The 19194-nt window shown below is 44.0% G+C and overlaps 4 protein-coding genes across 8 annotated transcripts; 2 read left to right on the top strand and 2 right to left on the bottom strand.

The window, feature by feature from the left end:
• The first annotated feature begins 118 nt into the window (after positions 1-118).
• Positions 119-1992, top strand: LOC117188687. Its single transcript, XM_033392879.1, has 3 exons — positions 119-599; positions 661-827; positions 901-1992. The coding sequence occupies exons 1-3, from the start codon at positions 583-585 to the stop codon at positions 1161-1163; spliced, it is 447 nt and encodes a 148-aa protein (XP_033248770.1). The 5' UTR covers positions 119-582; the 3' UTR covers positions 1164-1992.
• A 537-nt stretch (positions 1993-2529) lies between these two features.
• Positions 2530-7134, bottom strand: LOC108154928 (DDB1- and CUL4-associated factor 10 homolog). Of its 2 annotated transcripts, XM_033392860.1 has the most exons (3): positions 6843-7134; positions 6716-6781; positions 2530-4226 (listed from the first exon to the last, which is right to left on the bottom strand). In XM_033392860.1, the coding sequence occupies exon 3, from the start codon at positions 4220-4222 to the stop codon at positions 2636-2638; it is 1587 nt and encodes a 528-aa protein (XP_033248751.1). In that variant the 5' UTR covers positions 4223-4226; positions 6716-6781; positions 6843-7134; the 3' UTR covers positions 2530-2635. The 2 variants fall into 2 exon arrangements, with proteins under 2 accessions (XP_033248751.1, XP_033248747.1); XM_033392856.1 differs by lacking the exons at positions 6716-6781; positions 6843-7134 and adding an exon at positions 4293-4455.
• LOC108154933 (1-acylglycerol-3-phosphate O-acyltransferase Pnpla3) lies at positions 4533-6420 on the top strand. Its single transcript, XM_017285424.2, has 2 exons — positions 4533-6292; positions 6353-6420. The coding sequence occupies exon 1, from the start codon at positions 4792-4794 to the stop codon at positions 6040-6042; it is 1251 nt and encodes a 416-aa protein (XP_017140913.2). The 5' UTR covers positions 4533-4791; the 3' UTR covers positions 6043-6292; positions 6353-6420.
• A 6917-nt stretch (positions 7135-14051) lies between the features above and the next one.
• Positions 14052-18778, bottom strand: LOC108164541 (lipid storage droplets surface-binding protein 2). 4 transcript variants are annotated; one of them, XM_017300348.2, is made up of 5 exons: positions 18150-18778; positions 16395-16832; positions 16051-16101; positions 15450-15631; positions 15064-15308 (listed from the first exon to the last, which is right to left on the bottom strand). In XM_017300348.2, exons 1-5 carry the CDS (start codon positions 18361-18363, stop codon positions 15165-15167), a joined length of 1029 nt encoding a protein of 342 aa, XP_017155837.1. In that variant the 5' UTR covers positions 18364-18778; the 3' UTR covers positions 15064-15164. The 4 variants fall into 4 exon arrangements, with proteins under 4 accessions (XP_017155835.1, XP_017155836.1, XP_017155837.1 ...); XM_017300346.2 differs by lacking the exon at positions 15450-15631 and having other exon boundaries at positions 14052-15308; positions 18150-18775; XM_017300349.2 differs by lacking the exon at positions 16051-16101 and having other exon boundaries at positions 18150-18777.
• Between the last annotated feature and the right edge of the window lie 416 nt (positions 18779-19194).

Below are 19194 nucleotides of genomic sequence, written 5' to 3'. Positions count from 1 at the left end.
CACTGATCGGTCCAATTTATCAATTGTTACATTAATTATTATTATTATTTATGTACATTAATTGGTATTTAATGCATTGAACCGGTTTTTGTCCAAGAACGGTCACATTAGCCAAGGGCCAAATTCAAAAGCGAAAGAGAAAAACCAAAAAGCGCAAAGTCAACAGAAAAGAAAAGAGTAAGAAACCAAATGATATCGGAAAATTCACAGGCAGCACCACGTGGTTTGTGACACTTATGGAGCGGCGGATGAATCTATCGTTCGCCGGCTGCGGCTTCTTGGACATCTACCACGTGGGCTTGGCCGTGTGCCTCAAGAAGCACGCCCCCCAACTGCTCCTGGAGCGGATTGGGGGTGCCTCGGCCGGGGCCCTAGCCGCCTGCTGCCTGCTCTGCGACCTGCCCCTTGAGACAATGGCCGCCGACTTCCCGCGGGTGGTGGGCGAAGCGCGTCGACACCCGCTGGGCCCCTTTAGCCCGTGGTTCAACCTGCAGAGATGCCTACTTGAGGGGATGCAGCGTGAACTGCCCGAAGACGCGCACCGGAGGGTCAGCGGGCGGCTGCGCATCTCACTGACGCGGGATGTCAAAAATTGAAACGTGAGTCATTCACTCAAATTTCCGCAAAGCTGCAGCAGCATTTTCCCTTCAACTTTTACAGCCAAGTGGCCGCTGCTCTGGAGAGCTGCTACGAGCAGATCCGCTGCCTTGTGAACAGCGCCCTGTCGCAGGAACAGCAGCCGGATATGGACGAGGCTACCTTGGCAAGCCTGAAGAGCCAGCTGATGCAGCTCAGCCACAAAACCTCACCAGTGCGCAGTCTCATGGGTGAGTTAGTGGCTCAATCCTCTCGAGAAGTTTCTTCTCTATCCCTTTCATTCCCTTTGTTCGTATTGCCCAGCCAAGCGCTTCGATCTCTTTGTCCGTGTGTCGTTGCGCGCCGACAACCACATTCCACCACCGCCCGCCGGCTTCAAGGAATTTGAGGAGGAGCTGACTGCACTTATATCGTCGCTACTGCGCTTGATATCCTACAATCATGCTGTCTTTGGGGATCAGTTCTTCAAAATCTTGGGAAAGACAACTCCCAGCGCTCCGGAGTCGACGTCCGAGCTTGCCGCAGCCACCCCTATTAGTGGCATTGCACAGGTGGCCAACCCTTAAAAAAGGTAATGTGGGACCCTGGACCTGGACCTGGACCTACAGACGCCGAGAAAAAAAAAAAATAAATGTTAACACCCAAAAATGACAAAGAAGGATGCCGCGAAAAAAGGAATGTCTACTGGTATTATAGCACTGGAAACGCTATAGACCCCGAAAACTGGAAAAGGAGAAGTGAGGATGGTGACTAGGAGAAGGAAACCCCGTGCCCATTGATCTGAACTATCCATTCTTAGCTCTTTAAATATGTATATTCAAAAAGATAAATATCTTTGATTTGGATCATCATTTATATAATTTGAAAGTCAATCAACAGACACACTTGCAAACACCAAGAAACCAAACACCACACCCGAGATCCGAGATCCGAAAAGGAAACTGTGCTGGAGCCTCTGTGATAAGATGGAATATATAAAATGTAAAGTATGCATATAGTACATGTGGGGCTATATGAACACTGGCTCGCGTGCTCTTCACCCAACTCTGACAGCATCAGAACGGTCTATAATTAATCATATATTGTTTAATACATACCTAGTATACTTATGTAATACCTAATCTAGCATTAAGCCCGATTCAAATTGTAACCCCTCTGATTGTTAGTCGAATGTAGTTGCAGGTTCTATTGATCTGGTGTGCTCGCTGGCAAGAGTCCTGAGAGGAGTAGGTATAGGACTATGAACCGATAATGATTACTCACAAACTTACATATTTATTACACATGAATGCATCATACATATATATGCATCTATTCAAATATTCGTAGTTAAGTTTTATGCAAATTGAGCTAAATCCTGACTCACAACGATTAAATAAAAGTTATTCAATTCGATTTGATTGTTAAATGCCTAGGAAAGATGGTATTTCGATCTTAAACGCAGAACACTTGGGACAGCTTATCGTCAGCTGATCCTTTGGTGTTCCGAATCTCTGGTGTTCACTTGGAAGACGAGAGCCAGGTAGACGATTTCCATAGACGACTGTTTTGCTTCCTGTTCTTGGAATTATAGGTGTTAGCGTGGATCGGTACATTGGCATTTAATATCTTCAAAGTATTAGATATGCATGTATGACAAAGATAGGTACATCACAAAGGTACATGGCTTTGGATACAGAACGTTTCGAAAGGAGAAACTGCTTGCTATGAAAACTGAATTTGCAAAACTTCACAAGACAATAGCTAAGGTAAGGCCTACAGAATTTTCTTATAGCTAAACTAAATATACCCTTGCTGAGATCATTCTCTTATGAGCAGATGAAGAACAGAAAACCGACTCCATGAAGGGTCATACATATAAGTGTTGTCTATCGGGAAGAACAACCAAGTCCAATCGGTCCACCAGTTTTCTATGTATTTCTAAACAAGAGATTCTTGGGGATAGTCACGGTAACGACTACGGTTCTTGTACATTAAATAAAAGAAAAAAAAAATTACAAAGTTTATGGAAAACTAAAAAATATTAAAAAAGGCAATTCTAAAGATTGGGTCGATACCAGGTCACATCCCCTTTGGCGCAGCCCGTGACGAGTAGGGGCTCCCGGGGACTGAACTTGGCACAGAGCACCGCATCCTGGTGCTCTTTCAGGTGTGCCAGTTCCACCATTTGGCGTGGGCTCTTCTTCCCCTCCTCGAACGTCGTGTAGATGGGATAGTCGCAGCAGTCGGCGCTGTAGCCCAAGAGGCGCACGCCATTGCCGTAGGGCGAGCAGATGATACGACCGTCGGCGGAGAAGCCCGGCTCCTTGATGTAGGTAGGCATGACGTTCGCCTCGGCAGTATAGTACATGAGCTTTCTGGATTTCGGTTCTGGGTCCACAAAGGGACGACGCGCTAGGCGATGGCGTTGGCTTGCCGGTATCGCCTGACGCAATGGCAAGACCTCACTGCTAATGGCATCCACTGAATCATATGCAGTTGGGCTTATGGCACGCTGTTGGACGGTTATCTCGGCTGTCCAGATGTCGCGCGGAAAGCTTTCGGGTTGTTCATGCAGATGCTGTGCGTATGCGGCGGTTCCACCACGGCCGTTGATGCTATTATAGTTCGATATGCGGCGTGTCGGAGGCGTCGAAGACCCGTCTTGGCCGCTGCCAGACGCACTGGCTGCACGACCGGAAGTGCTGGATGGGTGGCGTCTTTTCATGTTAGCCACGTCCTCGTTAATGTCGTGTATGCATGTCCACTCACGATTCTCATCGTAGCTCACACGCGTCAGCATGCAGCGGGAGTTCGGATGAATCTGCAGGGCCAGTATCATATTGGCATCGTTGCGCTCCGTAAAATCTGTGACCAGCTCCACGCGGTTCCTCTGCTGGCGCCTCGAGAACAAATGATCGAATTTGGCCGCCACTGGTATGTACTGATCGACCACCTGCATGAGACGATAGACGTCAGGTCTGAAGCCACTGAGGTCATCGTATAATGTAGTCAAGTCCAGGCGATGGATGACCATGATGTAGCCACCGCTGGTGCACAGCACCAGTTTGTCGCCCATCGGGGAGATGCGGCATCTCAAGAGGCCACTGACATGAAATACACGCTCTGAGATGAGGCCCTGTTCCGTGTGCGAGGCGGTGTTCCAGGTCAAGATGCTGCCATCGAAGCTGGAGCTGACGAGTAGCTTGTCCTTGGGCGAGTACTCGATGTTCTTCACCCAATTGGAATGGCCATGCAAGACACGAAGCTTTTCGCGCATGTTGCGCAGGTCCCACATTGCGACGGTTAAATCGTCAGAGCCCGTAGCAAAGATGCGCGCGTCGACGAACTTGATGCAATTGACGCTGTCGGTGTGGGCATCGGGTACCTTGAAAATTTCCTTCTGTGTGTTGGCATCGAACACCAACACGGACTTCCGCTCGGTGGCGGCCACCATTACATTTCCATCGGCATTGAATTCCAGATTAAAAATGGCTCCACCGTCGCGTACAGGCTCGCCGGAATACTGGTTGGCATAATAATAGCTGCTAAACATGTTTATGCTTGTGTATATGCGACGCATTATGAAGTTCTCATCTCCCCACGATTGGATGCCACGCTCGCGCCGACTTAGATATTGCTCCATAGTTCTAATTTTCATGCAAGGATCAAATGAAAAATTAAAAATAAAAATGGTCGGCCAACAAAAACTCAACCATCAAATCGGTAGTACTTGTTGCGGTCAATGGGCGGCGCTTTTGTTTTATTTAACGACGTCCGTTTTTCCGTTTCTATGACCGTATCATATACATGCATGTAAGCATGCATGTATGTAAATATGTATGCATGATGTTGTGTGTAATTAAGTAGTATTAAGTAGGTATTAAAAGCAGTCTTTTCATTTCTTGCTGAGCTCACTGCATCACTCTGTGACAGACAGCAAAGCTCCTCTCCCCATAACGTGGCGATAATCCCATCCCACTGATCGGTCCAATTTATCAATTGTTACATTAATTATTATTATTATTTATGTACATTAATTGGTATTTAATGCATTGAACCGGTTTTTGTCCAAGAACGGTCACATTAGCCAAGGGCCAAATTCAAAAGCGAAAGAGAAAAACCAAAAAGCGCAAAGTCAACAGAAAAGAAAAGAGTAAGAAACCAAATGATATCGGAAAATTCACAGGCAGCACCACGTGGTTTGTGACACTTATGGAGCGGAGGATGAATCTATCGTTCGCCGGCTGCGGCTTCTTGGGCATCTACCACGTGGGCGTGGCCGTGTGCCTCAAGAAGCACGCCCCCCAACTGCTCCTGGAGCGGATTGGGGGTGCCTCGGCCGGGGCCCTAGCCGCCTGCTGCCTGCTCTGCGACCTGCCCCTTGAGACAATGGCCGCCGACTTCCTGCGGGTGGTGGGCGAAGCGCGTCGGCACCCGCTGGGCCCCTTTAGCCCGTGGTTCAACCTGCAGAGATGCCTACTTGAGGGGATGCAGCGTGAACTGCCCGAAGACGCGCACCGGAGGGTCAGCGGGCGGCTGCGCATCTCACTGACGCGTGTGCGGGACCGGTGCAATGTGGTGATGTCAGAGTTCGGGTCGCGCCAGGAGCTACTGCAGGCCCTGCTCTGCTCCTGCTTCATTCCGGGCCTCTCTGGACTGATACCGCCGCAGGTGCGGGGCGTCCGCTACATGGACGGCGCCTTCTCGGACAACCTGCCGCTGCTGGACGAGGACACGGTTACGGTGAGTCCCTTCTGCGGGGAGAGCGACATCTGTCCGCGGGACCGCAGCTCGCACCTGTTCCACCTGAACATTAACTGGGCCAATACTTGCATCCGAATCTCGCGGCCCAATCTGCGGCGTATGCTGCGCATCGTACTACCGGGCCGGGCCGAGTTCCTCTCTTCCTTCTGCCAACAGGGCTACGACGACGCCCTATATTTCCTCAACCGCAACAATCTCATCGGACGCCTGCAGAAGTGGGACCAGTGCCAAGAGCACCTCCTGCCGCAAGCGGTGCGCGACACCATCGAAGGCTACGGCTACATGGAGCAGGCCAACAAGGAGCTCGGTCAGTGGCTCTCACATCCACAGTCGGGCATTCAGCTATTCTGCCTGCCCTCCGCCCTGCTCACCGCTGCCGCTAGACTCGCTCCGCCGCTGGCAAGGCAAGTCGTCCGAATGATCGGGCGGCGCCTCAGCCAGTCGCTGACGTTATGCGAGCAGCCGCACTTTGATCTAGGCCTGCTGATGATGCACTGCAGCTCTGTAGTTCCGCTGCCGCCGCCGCCTCGGACACGACATTCTATTGATAACGTTGACACCGATGGAATCAAGGTTCCACAAATATTGGACTCTGGGAAAGGGGAGGAGAATGACGGTCACTGCGATCGTGTAAGCTCTGTCTCTGGCTCTGCCGCACCACTACCCCCGCCCGACACAGCCCTCGCCAGGCCAGACTAAGACGCCACCCGATTTATCAGTGGTCGACAATCTCTATCGAGGTCAAACTGTGCTTCAATTTGATTTTGCAAGTTTTGTTGATTTATATTTATATTTTCTGTGATTATCCCGTTTCAAGAACCACTCCCCTCTCTCTTATCTGGTACAAAGAGCAAATGTGTGCAAGGAAATGCTGCCATCTATTTCACTTTAGGTGCCAAAACTGCTAGCTGCTGGCTGCTTGCTCTGAAACTGCTTTGCTATGATAGTTGTATGTGTGTCTCATATATACTAAATAAAATTTGTATTGATTCTCAATTCTGCGTTCTAGGCTTAAAGAATGTGAAAGCTCACTGCTCTGGCACCAAAATATGAATAAAGAAAACTAAATGATAAAAATATGTATAATTATTATAAATACAAATGTATAATTATAAGATTAAAAATGTAATCCAAGGAAAGCCCAATCTTTGATAAAAAATCTAACTATTTTTGGAAAATCTCTATTTTACAATTTACTGTGTCTTTAAATTTGAAATATCCCAAAATATATACATATGTACGTATGTATGTATGTACATAGCTACATATATGTAAAATACTAAAATCACACGTATTTTGGCCGTTTAAACGAAGCATAACAAATGTGTCAAAAAAAAGACATTACAAAAATATATTATATTTTTGTACTCACCAGAGTTTTTTAAAAGAGCTCGAGGAATTCCTAGGACCTTTTCTAGGACCACCTAGCTGATGTGCGCTGTTTCCATACATTTAGCAGAACGTACTATTATGCCAAAATCGAATACATACATACATACATGTACTATATCCTGCGGATGACAGACCACCCTTTTTTATATGTCTTGTTATAATATAATTCACAGAACTGCATTATTAAAATTTATCTAATCCATAATCCAGTGAAAACACTCGTTAAGAAACATTCTTATTTGGGCGACTTCACCCTTGGGCAAACCGAGCCAGACGGATCCATAACTGATCCAAGGTTTCGTCGGCTCTCGGCGCTTTCCAATAAGTGACAGGGAGAATGGGAAATTGACGCAGACACGCTTCCTCTCCCCAACAAGATGAGAAAGACAGTGCGAGAGCAGAGCTCGGAATATTTCACACACATAATAACAGTAAAAAAAAAAGAAAGAGAGAATCATAGGAATCACGCCACTGTCTGTACTTTGCCCTCTGTCGCAGTCAGAGACTCACTCACTCGCACTTTTGCTGATTGCCCAATGCCACGCATCTTCCGCTGCCTCTCTGCCCGCCCCTACAGCCAGTATGGGACAGTGCTCATCCTGAGGCATTATCATTTACCCCAGTCATCTGCTCGTCATCTCCTCTTCATTGCGCTCTTTGGGCGTATAAAGTCATTCATTTTTTTGCTTAAACATCAAAATTTGTGATTACGTTTATAGTTGGAACGCCTTTATGGGTCTCACGATCTCGTTCTCGTTCTCGCTCTTTCTCACTCTTTGATAAGAAGTGTCGGTGGTGTACGAGTTACCAGTTGCCAACTGGCTACTACCCCCCGAACACCCCCCCGCACCAAACATGCTCGCGCATCGTCATCGCGGGGTTGGAAAGCGAGAATGGATCCAAAGTCGAAGGCCCTTACCATTTTAACATTCATCCATTGCTATATTTTGCGGTTGGTAATTCTATCACATCATCATCACGGCGATGTGTGAACTGAAGTATAGTTGATAAGTATAGTTTGCTCGTCTATCGTATCCACTGATAGTATAGTATCGTTCAGACAGTAAATATGGTAAAATACAAGTTATTTTCCAACTTTCTTTTAAACTGTAACTGTAACCACAAAAATCCAGTTTCATCAGCATTGAAAACATGGAAAGTATCCTCTTCAATTCGCTCTGATTCCTTGAAATTCTTGGCGCTTCTAATTTAATTTGCATGCCATGAATGGAGACATTTTTTTTTATTTTCAAATTGCCCACTAAATAAAATCTGTGCTGGAAGAGGCATCTCCGTTTTGCTTGAGCAGTTCATAGAACCAGAGCGTCATTGCTGACTGATTCGCTGGCTTAAAAGAGCTTTCATCTATCATAATGCGAAGTGCTTTTTCCATTTCGCAATGTCTTGCTGTCTCCCAGCAAACATTTTCTATCGCCAAAGAGTCGCAGACGACTCGTCAAGAAGTTTAATTTGATCGCCCGCGAAATCGCATTCTGATCTTTATTTGGGACAAAGTGACATTTCCAGAAGAGTCGGAGGAGAGTCTTTTGGAAGTCCCAGAAAGATCACCTGAGAGACACCTAATAGAATCGCAAAAGAGTCGCTCAGAAGACTCGCTGGAGAGTCTCCTAAACACTACAATATTTTCTTTTCATATACATTAAGGTTAATCAAAATCAATTATTCATATGGATATACGTACATATTTAGCTATTAAAGTTACGTACTAATTGCTGCTCACAAATTGTATTACAGTCTTGATCAGTAACCATAGAACAATTATTATGTTCAACATGTGGAAAGTATAATCAATTATTATCACTTGATCACTATTCCTTTGGTCACTAACATTAGTTTCACTTTCATTCTCTACACTCGCTTCACTCCTATAAAAGAAGAATACAAACATATGTATGTACATAAAAAAATTTTATGTTTTCTTACTTTCCGTACTTTTTTATAGAAATATATAAATTCTTATACATAATTAGTTTTTAAACATTTTAATTTAACTAAATTGTACAGCGCGTACCTCAAGTTTGGTACACCTTCTGAAAAACTTTGCACTCTAGCATTTGACAGTGTCAAAAGTGGAAGTATCGCTTTGTCCAATGCTCTAAAAACGAGGTTTGAGCGCGATAAAATAGGGCAGGGAGCAGATTGAGAAACGTGTTAGACCTAGTTCTTGTTTGGCGAGGACTCTGCATAGTTTCATAATGATGCGGATCATATTCTTTATGGAGTCCTTATTCGCCACAATATAAAAAAATGGACTGCTACTAGAGACAAGGTGCGAACCTTCTGCTATTGCTGCCGCCTTAAAAAAGTGTTCAAGTGTGTTTAGAGATTATAGTTTAATAGCACAACACCCAAGAAACATAAGTATTTAAGCTCCCTGAAAAACATGTAGTCCGAATGTTGAAGTTTGATAGAAATGCTCAAACAGTTTTTTTTTTTTCGTAGATTTTTTTTGATATGATAAGTTTGCATTATGCCTTGAAGCATGCCTCTGTTTGGAAGGGGTCAGAAGGACAACGATCCCAAGGACACCCACAAAGTAGCCAAAGCAAAGTCAATGGAATGGAAAATCGATCTAAATCCAATGGAGAATACTGTAAAGTGTAAATAGAACAGTCTAATTAATGAAAAAAACCAATTTGGAACGCTGTAAAAAGGTCATGGAGCTCGATTTTCATATAGAGATACCAAAATTTGGTTAACCCCATGCCAAAACGCTGTACAGCCTATATAGAAAACAAAGGCTTCTCAACTAAATATGAAAATTTACTACACATATGGATTTCCTACAACGCACATAAAGGACACTCCGTACATTTTTTTTTACTGCGGAGACCGCAACTCTACATTTATACCCGATACTTAGTCAGTATGGCTCTCCTCCGGCAGACGCCGCGAATATTAAACGACACGACAAAGAGTGCGTGCGAGAGAGACAGAAATCAGTCTGAGCGTGACGTCGGGCGCTGCGTAGCCACTGCAAATTGATTTCTTGCTTTTGGCTACAAAAATGATCCGATCTGATCCAGATTCAGCAATCTGATAGATATGGTCATTATCTATGATTTTGCGTTTTTAGTTTTCTCGAATGTGCAATATTGTGGATGCAACAGATTTTCGTCCTTTGTGGGGGCGGAAGAGGGTGGGGCGAAATTCTGAGATATACGTTTTATAGTAAGATCTAACAGAAGTGCGGATACAAAATTTGGTAACTCAAGCCTTAATAGTCTCTGAGATTTGTGGATGCCCCAGATTTTCGTCCTTTGCGGGGGCGGAAGGGGGTGTGGCGAAATTTGGACACGAAACGGTCAAGGTCCGATATCACAGGAGTGTGGATACCAAATTTGGTTGCTCTGGATCTTATAGGTTCTGAGATCCTTGAACGCATATTTTGCAATTGGCAAAACCGACCATGAAACCTGTGTGTTAGAGAGAGACAGAGCGAGAAAGAATGAAATTGTTTTCTTGATTCTGGCTATAATAATTATACGATCTGGTTGAGATTTACGAGTCATTTAGAGTCATCCTCTACGATTCTGCGTTTTTGGTTTTATCGTATCTTTAAAAATGTGGATGCCACAGATTTTCGTCCTTTGTGGGGGCGGAAGTGGGCGGGGCGAAGTTTTGAAATATTTTTGTAGCAGTGACATATCACAGAAGTCTGGATCCAAAACATCGTTGCTCTAGCTCTTATAGTCTTTGAGCACTAGGCGCTAATAGGGACGGACAGACAGACAGACGGACGGACGGACAGACGGACAGACGGTCAGACAGACATGGCTCAATCGACTCGGCTATTGATGCTGATCAAGAATATATATACTTTATGGGGTCGGAAACGATTCCTTCTGGACGTTACACACATCCACTTTTACCACAAATCTAATATACCCCAATACTCATTTTGAGTATCGGGTATAAAAATCCACTACTATTATTTTTGAAGTACATATGTCGGCATTCTAATTGTTTTCTACAAATTGGGAGGAATTATCTTAAGTTTTTATCCATTATTATATTCTGTAATAAGCTAAGTCTTGTTGTTGGGGAAAAATTAAAACTTGTATGGGCACTACTATTATTTTGACAGCAGCTGTATGCTCCTAGTATACCCTGTGGACCAAAAAGCGATATTAACCCGGAATTATCATAGAACATGAACAAACATGTAAAACTTCGGCTCGGCAAAATCGCAGCGGAAGGAAGTAAACGGGTAGTAAAAACGTCAAAATAGTGCAATAAAAAGGAAAAATCGGTAAGTAAATTATTCTTTATTTGATAGTATAGTATAGTGCACAAAATTTGAGTTTGGGAGCATTATAAAACCCCACAAAGACAAAAATCTACACATTCTGTGTATATATTTTTTTAAACCATCTTCGTGTGCACCAGACCACGAAAATAACAATTTTCGATGGAACTGACTTTGGCACAGAGGCGAAAAAGTGTATTATGGGCTTTCGGGTTACTCTAGCCATCCGTAGTAAGTATTATTTTCAAATTAATATGTATATTGTGATAAAATAAACGTGATTATTTGTTTACAGCGGGATTTAAGGAAAGATTTTCTTTAGAAGACGCCGATTTCGACCGAATAACTCAAAAATTCTACCAGTACGCCCAGGACAGAGTGTGAAGGGGCAAAAAAAAATTAAATTTAATTCACTAATCTAATTCATCTATTCATTGTACTATACAAATTAAAAATTAAAATTAACTCAAGCTATACTAAAAATTATTAAAATAAAAAAAAATTGTGCGTCCCTTTTCATATTACTTTCGGCTCGCAAAAGATATCACAAAAGATGTCATAAGGGGCTCGCAAGCGATATTGCAAAATATATCATAAAGGGCTCGCAAACGATATTGCAAAAGGCTCGCAAACTATATTGTAAAAGTCTCGCAAAAGATATCATAAAAGGCTCGCAAACGATATTGCAAAAGGCTCGCAAACTATATTGTAAAAGTCTCGCAAAAGATATCATAAAAGGCACGCAAAAGTCTCGCAAAAGATATCATAAAAGGCTCGCAAAAGATCCGTTTTTGAGCTATCGAAAATGAAACTTTCACTGCCACAAACTGAGCGACTAGTGATTCATTTTCTTATCGTTTTCAGATCTTAATTCGATAGTTTTACACGGCTGAGCTTCGCGTAACTCTCGTTTGCGATATCGTTTACGAAGTTTTGGTCCACTGGGTACATATGTATGTACGTATGTGTATGCATGCATGCTTGTGTGTACATGGTATACGGGATACCAGACTACTTTGAGTTCCCTCTAGGCGGATGGGAAATGGGAATACCTGTTTTAAGGGTATACAAAGAATGCACATATGTATAAATGTATGGATGCATGTAGTATATATGTACACATGAACATATTAGCTATCTGCGGTTGGTAGTTCCATCATCACCATTACGACCATTATGATCATTAAGCTGCGGTTTTGGGAACTGGTTTCAGTCAAACCGATGAGTATTCATCGTTCTATAGGGTTCGGTTTGGATTTTGGTTTGGCTCTGGCAAGAAATAACAAAACCACAGACTACCTTTTCTGGTAGTCCCCTTCCTTGTGCATTCTCACTCATGAATATTTCTCTGCCTTAAATGCAATTCTCAAATATTTCTGGTTGTAGCTCAAAATTATTCCAAGTATGTCAAGGATGGTACGAGTATGAGATCGATCGGATCGATTGATTCTACATGCAGACGGGCTGTGGACTGGGCTGTGACTGAAAGTCGGAGACGTAGACATGCCATGTTCTTGTTGGGGGCACAATTTAAATTGATCGAAGCAGGCAAACATGGAGCATACAAGTGAGGGGCATCAGACGAAGATGGAGCGAAGGAGGCAACCAGACAGACAAAAGAGAGAGACGCAGATTGAGGGAATAGGGGAACAACCGAAATGAAAAGAAAACGCAGAGACGCCGACGACGGGTTCCCCCAATCTGCAAACAGATAATTGGTTGGCCATTAACGCCGTCATTATCGACATGTCATGTGGAAGGTCCACAAGCCTCTCAGTTTCCAGATCAGGGACGGTCCTTCTCCCAAATTCAAAGCAAGTGCACCCAATGCGATATCCTCTGTACTCAAAATCTCAACGAATTCAAAGCAGTATCATTGCCATAACCATAACACAAAAGGTCGAAGTTCTCGACCCGAGTTTGCAGATTTTCTTGTAGTCAGCTCTGAAACGCAGCCTTTCATACACAAATGTACCCATATAGCCGATGTACGAGGGCTGTTCAATAAGTCCGTGACTTTATGAATGAAAGGTTGCGTGTGAGGGGGCAATTCATAGCCTAATTCATGGAAATTTTCCAAGGAAACTACACATGTGTGCACCTGCAAGAGACATTGTCCCGGTGAAAACTAATTTTGTTCTAGGCCAAATGCGGTCGTTTCGTTTTCGAAACCTCATTAAATCGACATAATACGTTGTCATAATATTTCCCATTGATGGTTTTACCCTGTTGAAGGTAGTCAATGTGGATAGTACCGCGGGCATCCCCAAAAACGGGTTCATCCTGAGAAACCCACCGTTTTGATTGCTGCTTGGTCTCTGGTGTGTTTTGGTAGATCCACACTTAATCCACGGTTACGAGACAGCGCATAAGCTCATCCTGATTGTTGTTACAGAACGCCAGACACTCCTGCGAAGTTGTGATCGCTTGTGAGCAAACGCGGCTGTTATCTTGGATAAAGCTTTCTCATACCCAAGTGATCATTCAAAATTAAAACCACTGAGCCCAATGATATGCCTATGGCCTCCACAATCTCTCGGACTTTCAATCTCCGATTGGTCAACACCGTATCTTCGGGTGTATTTTGTTTGGACATTGATATGCAATGACTGCACCATCAAGTGGCCCATGTGACACCAGCAGAAGGCTGTTACGCGCGAATCACAGGCAAAAACGCAGCCCGTGTAAAATTCAAATTCAAAAAGTCTCGGACTTGTTAAACAGCCCTCATATAGTGTGGACCTATGGAACACATCTTATCTGGAACCCGAGTGTGCTCCATAAATTCATTCGATGCAGGGCTCCGGCAATTGCTGAACCGCGCACTACACTATCATATAAATCAGCACTCTCCGAGCAGCCAGCTGCCCCGATACGGCCAAATCATATGCCAGAAGGGAGCACAACTTGTGGTACATACATATGTACATACATACGTGGTTGTAAGATTGCCAGTATAAGCATTTATGTCCCTTGGTTCTAACGCTTATCGTTCAACTGCGTTGAGTGGAGGAAATGGGAGAATAATTAAAAAACAAATGGGGGATTTTCTCGTTCTTCGTTCCAGTTTTGCGTTGCTTGTTTATTAATATTTAACATTATAATTATCATAATTATTAAGAGCGGACTTTATGGCTACGTTCTCCATACATGGGTACAATATGCGTGTGTTGAGGCATAATCCATATTCATTAGTAATTAGGCATCATCTGGCTGGGTTCTCAGCCAGTTCCCATGCAGTACAAGTTAAATAAAAGTAGAGTTACATATGTATAACGAGTACGTATAGCTAAGGCACATATGGGTGCGTGCATGCGTGCGTATATATAGATATATGTATATATATCATATCTGTATGGTAGGTTTTTATATGGTGTACCACTTATTCTTTATTCAATGCATACGTGGCACTTAGAGGCCGCCCTTGGGGGTACCTTCTCGAATTTAGCACAGCTAAAGTGTACAAAAAAAAAACGTTTCCTTCCTTCCTCGGGGCTCGTTCCTTCTTGCCTTAATGACTAAAACTTAATATTTATATAGAGCATATATGTATATATATGTATTGTGTGTGTGTGTGTGTGTGTGTGAGTGTGAGGGTTACTTCAAATAAATATTTACAAAGCAAACATTGGCGGGGGTGGGTGTTGTAAGGGCATGGGGGCGGGGGGCTACAACAGTCTAAAATGATTTAGCAAAAAACCTTCTCCACTTTGATGATGATCACTATCCACATTTTTCTTGGACAGGTTTTAACTACAAAAATTAGCAAAAAAAAAAAAAGAATAGAAAATACAAAAATGGGCGGCGTGTGAGGGTGTTGGGGCGTGGGTATGGTTAATATATGTAATATCTAGCAAATAGATATACAAATAACTGGGCTCCAGCGATGGTCTTCCGAAGTATCTTGCTTTCTTACAGAATCCTTACTGAACCGATGAGGACGCTGGTTTGCTCTTGACAACTTTGGGCTTGGACACAGCCGCCGCGTTGGTTTTGGAGTTCGAGCTGTTGGTGGCGGCGGTGGTGGTAGTATTGCTGGTGCTACTCGATCCATAGGGCGAACAAGTTTCCCCGAGTGTCGACTGCTCGACATTTGTGCCCATCGATGAATTTATAAAGTTAATGTACTGATGCAGCTTGAGTGCGGCTATCAGAGAGCTCAGATAGTCGTTGATGTTGCCCTTTTGGACCTGCTTGATCTGTCGGGAGACATTTCGATAGACGCGACGAGAGATCTTGTTGGATAGTCGGCCAACGGTCTGGACTGTGTGTAAGACTGGATCCTCGCTGGCGGAAACTGGCACTGCAATGAAAAGAGGAATACGACGACATTAGTTGGGGCTTCTAGTTCTCTTTTGACAATCTGCGAGAAAACATTCGGGTCGGAAGATGGGTTTAGGTGCATGGGATGGGTTAGATCGTTGGTGGGGTGTTGCGTGCTTACCATAAACTTGTTGAGTTCCCTATCGATAATGCCTATGATCTCTGGGTTTCTTCTAACGTACTCAACAATTTCGGTTATGATTTTCAGGGACATGGATAGGAAAACCGTAGAGGCGGCCACTAAGAATCTATCATCAATCTCTCGATCGTGATCGTAGTCGTAGCTCTCCCCAACAACCACCACTAACAAACAGCACAGAAAGAGAGAGATAGAGAGAAAGATTAAGTTAGAAAATTAGTCATCTATGCAACAGTTAATTAAGGTTAATTTTGAGTGGGTTGTGGGTGTCTTGGACTAGGACAGGTATTCAAATCTAACCATACAAAAGTCTCCCCCAACCGTAAATTAGAAATATTTCCGTTTTTCTTTAGCTTTTTCTCATCTTTTGATGTTATGGGAAGGCAGTAGAATAAGGGGATTTGTAAGGGTGTAGGGTGAGTGTGATTGCCATCCGATTATAAGTATTATCCCTCAATATTAGTCTTTATGCATGCGTATTGCTTCTTAGTTGGGACAGTGTTAGTGTTAGGAACAAACGAACAGAGGAAATATCAAATTGATCGCAGACAGGCAAGCGATGGCAGTAGGGAACAAGACTTACTGTCATTTTCGGAACTCTTGCCATTTTGCACGACGACATTTTGTTTATCATCTGAGAATTAAAAATATTTACGATTTATTTTTAGCATTTTGTTTACACACCATGAGGCAAAGAAAACAAATCAAGCAGATTAATTTCGGGGCAAAATGGAGATGGAAGCTAGCCAAAATGCCGCCCAGGCATCAGTATTAGCATTATATCATAAGATGGGGCGTCGTCATCGTCTGTCCGCCAGAGCCCACCATTAATGGATGGATGGATTAATGAATGGTTGGACAGATGGATCGGACATCAAGTATCAAGCAGGAGACATCACCAGACCAGATCAGATCATCAGCACTCACCGTTATCCTCCTCCACATCCGACTCGCTCTTGGGGAAGTAGTACTCAAGGAGGCGCTCGGCTAGGGCTGTGGTGGTGTCCACTCCGTTGACGGCCAGGCTGCCGTACTGGGTGGCCAGCACCTCGTTAGCCTTCTGCCAGGCGAGATCCTTGAGGGAAGCGGCCTTCTGTTGGCCGGCTGCCTTGAACTTGACCACGCGCTCCAGGTGCGGCTGCACCACATCGATCACCTTGCTCTTGGCCTGGTTGTAGATCTCTTGGGGCGTGTCCTTGATTATCGGTGCCTTCACCTCCAGCTTATCGATGCCCTTGACGAGGGTTTGGTCCACGAACGAGATCGGGCGATCCAATTTAGTCACATACGGCGCCGCCGTTGTCACGGCCCGGGTCACGCAATCCTCGGCTGCCGTCAGCGCCCATTCGAAGACGCGATTCTTGCCTATAAATAAATCAATTGGACAGTTTTTGCACATGAAACTTCTGGAATTATAGACATACATATGTATGTATGTATGTGTATATGTATGTACATACGCGTAGTGCCAGGGCATGTCAGATAAGCCGGCCACTTATCAGCAGCCGCAGCAACAACAACAGGGGGAATGTCACTTTTGACTGATAAGAAACTGCGCAGTATGTACTTGTAAGGCATCTCCCCTAGAGCTAGGCTCCATCTATCTCTATTTATTTGTGTGTGTGTATCTATCTATTCGTCTGACAAGTTTAGACTTTGATAGTTCGTCATACAGAAAACAAGACTATTCCACCAACAACAAGAAAAAATCCACAGAAGCACCGCAATATTAATTCTGCGGTGTGTAAGTGTGTGCAATAGCAAACGAAATATCACAAACAAGTCGAAAGTCCAACTAAAGTTCGGTGTGGGAAAGAGATGGAGGTACAGGGAGCAAGACAGTGGCGTGGGCCGACAGGGTGACCGTACCGCTACGCGAACCAACATCGCGTCTGGCGGCTCAGATTGCAGTTCAATGTGCGAAAGAGACAGAGGCATAAGGATCCAGACAGAGGCATGGACCAACAGGGTTCTCCGACTGCATGCCCACCACTGTGCAATCCCCCGTCATACGAGGCGACTCTGATTGCAATCATTAAATATGTGTACCCACACACATGTGCATGCCCTTTGTGTTCGTGTGTGTCTGAAACTTTTCAGTCTACGTGTTGTTTGCCTCTGCTCTTCTCTCTTCTCTTTTGGATTTTATTTGCCGTTTTCTTTTCGATTTTGCCAAGTTTTGTTATGTAAATTTGAACGAACTTTGATCGCAAAGCGTCACGAGGGCAAAGTACCGCACAAAAAATAGATATTTGTACATACCTTCCACCTCCCACTTTTCTTTGTGGTTCTTGCTAGGTCATGGTTGTTGTTGCTGTCACGTCGGCTGTGATTTTGATTATTAGCTACTAGCAATCAATTAACATCAATTGAGTTTAATTTTGGCCCATTGTCGGGCAATCAAAAAAATGTATGGTTCGGCTTTGGCTGTGCCCGCATTCGAATTCGAACACGATTTTGGCACTCAAAATGGCGATCAATGCACTCGAAAGTCGAAGCAACGGTGATCGTTTTCGGTTTCAATTGCATTTGCTTTTGCTCTATCCGCTGCTGCTACTGCTGGAGAGCTAGTGTCATTGGGCCTGGCAATGCCGTAAAGCGGTGCACCGTTACTTGACCGGCCGAGAGTTCAATGCACGCAAAGGGGAATCGCAAGCAAATTGTTTTATGATTTCCACTTACCTTTAACTTTGCCGTAGACATCCTGCGATTTGTCCCAGGCCGCATTCACCACAGGTAGCTTGATGATGCGCTCCAGCGACTCCAAATGAGGCAACAGATCCTTGGCATCCTTGGGCTGCTGTTCTTGTTCGGAGAGAACGCTGTTGATTTTGTTGCTGCTGTTCTTGACAGTTCCGTTGCTGCCTGTGGCGTGTTTTTGCTCTGCACTGGCCATGTTTCTTTTTCTGTTTCTTGGTCTTTGCTTAGTTTTCACTTCTTTTCTGTTAGCTCTTTTGCTTGGCGCGGCACTTTTTCTCCTTTCTTTCGTTTGGTTTTTTTTTGGAGGAGCACAAAAAAAAACAGTTCAGTTTTGGTGTGTCTGCGTTTCTTTTTGTTCACCGGTTGAAGAACTTCGACGAAGGCGAGGGGCGTAAGACTGAAGAATTTTTATTTTTTTATGCGATTTTTAAATTACGTCTGTTCGCTGGGGCTTTTTAGGAATTTATTGATAATTTTTTTTGATAATATATTGGTAAGCTGTTTTTCTTTGTCGGAAATATCAGTATGGATGTTTCTATGAGATGAATTAACGGAACAACCCTCCTACTTTTCTGAATTCGGTTAAAAGCGCTATGAAATATTAAGGCATGAACAGTCCTCTATATATGACCACCGCCGCACCCGAACCCGAGAGCGGCGCCGAGCCGAGAGCAAGACCGATCAAAGAGGAAAAAAGAGCGCAATGCTCAGTTTTGCGTTTCATTTGAGCGAGTCAAAATAACTTTGATATCGGCTATTATTTTAGGATAAATATGATACAATTTTCTTTTAGAAATATATATGTTCTTATACATATTTTATTTTAATATTTACTGACAATACTAGTGCTTTTTATTTGTAAAGTTTAAGCTGCTCGGCTGGTTTATTACGAGTCGAGCGACTGCCGTGCCTCCGATCGCTGATCAAGAAAAGAGAGAGAGAGAGAGAGAGATCTGCATTTGGTGCCACTCTCTCGGCTTCAGCTTTATTCTCTGCCAAGGTATATATGTACATACATGCATACATA

Source organism: Drosophila miranda, chromosome XL (genome assembly GCF_003369915.1).
Source record: "Drosophila miranda strain MSH22 chromosome XL, D.miranda_PacBio2.1, whole genome shotgun sequence".
NCBI classification, from domain to species: domain Eukaryota; kingdom Metazoa; phylum Arthropoda; class Insecta; order Diptera; family Drosophilidae; genus Drosophila; species Drosophila miranda.
This window is presented reverse-complemented; position numbering and strand designations above follow the sequence as displayed.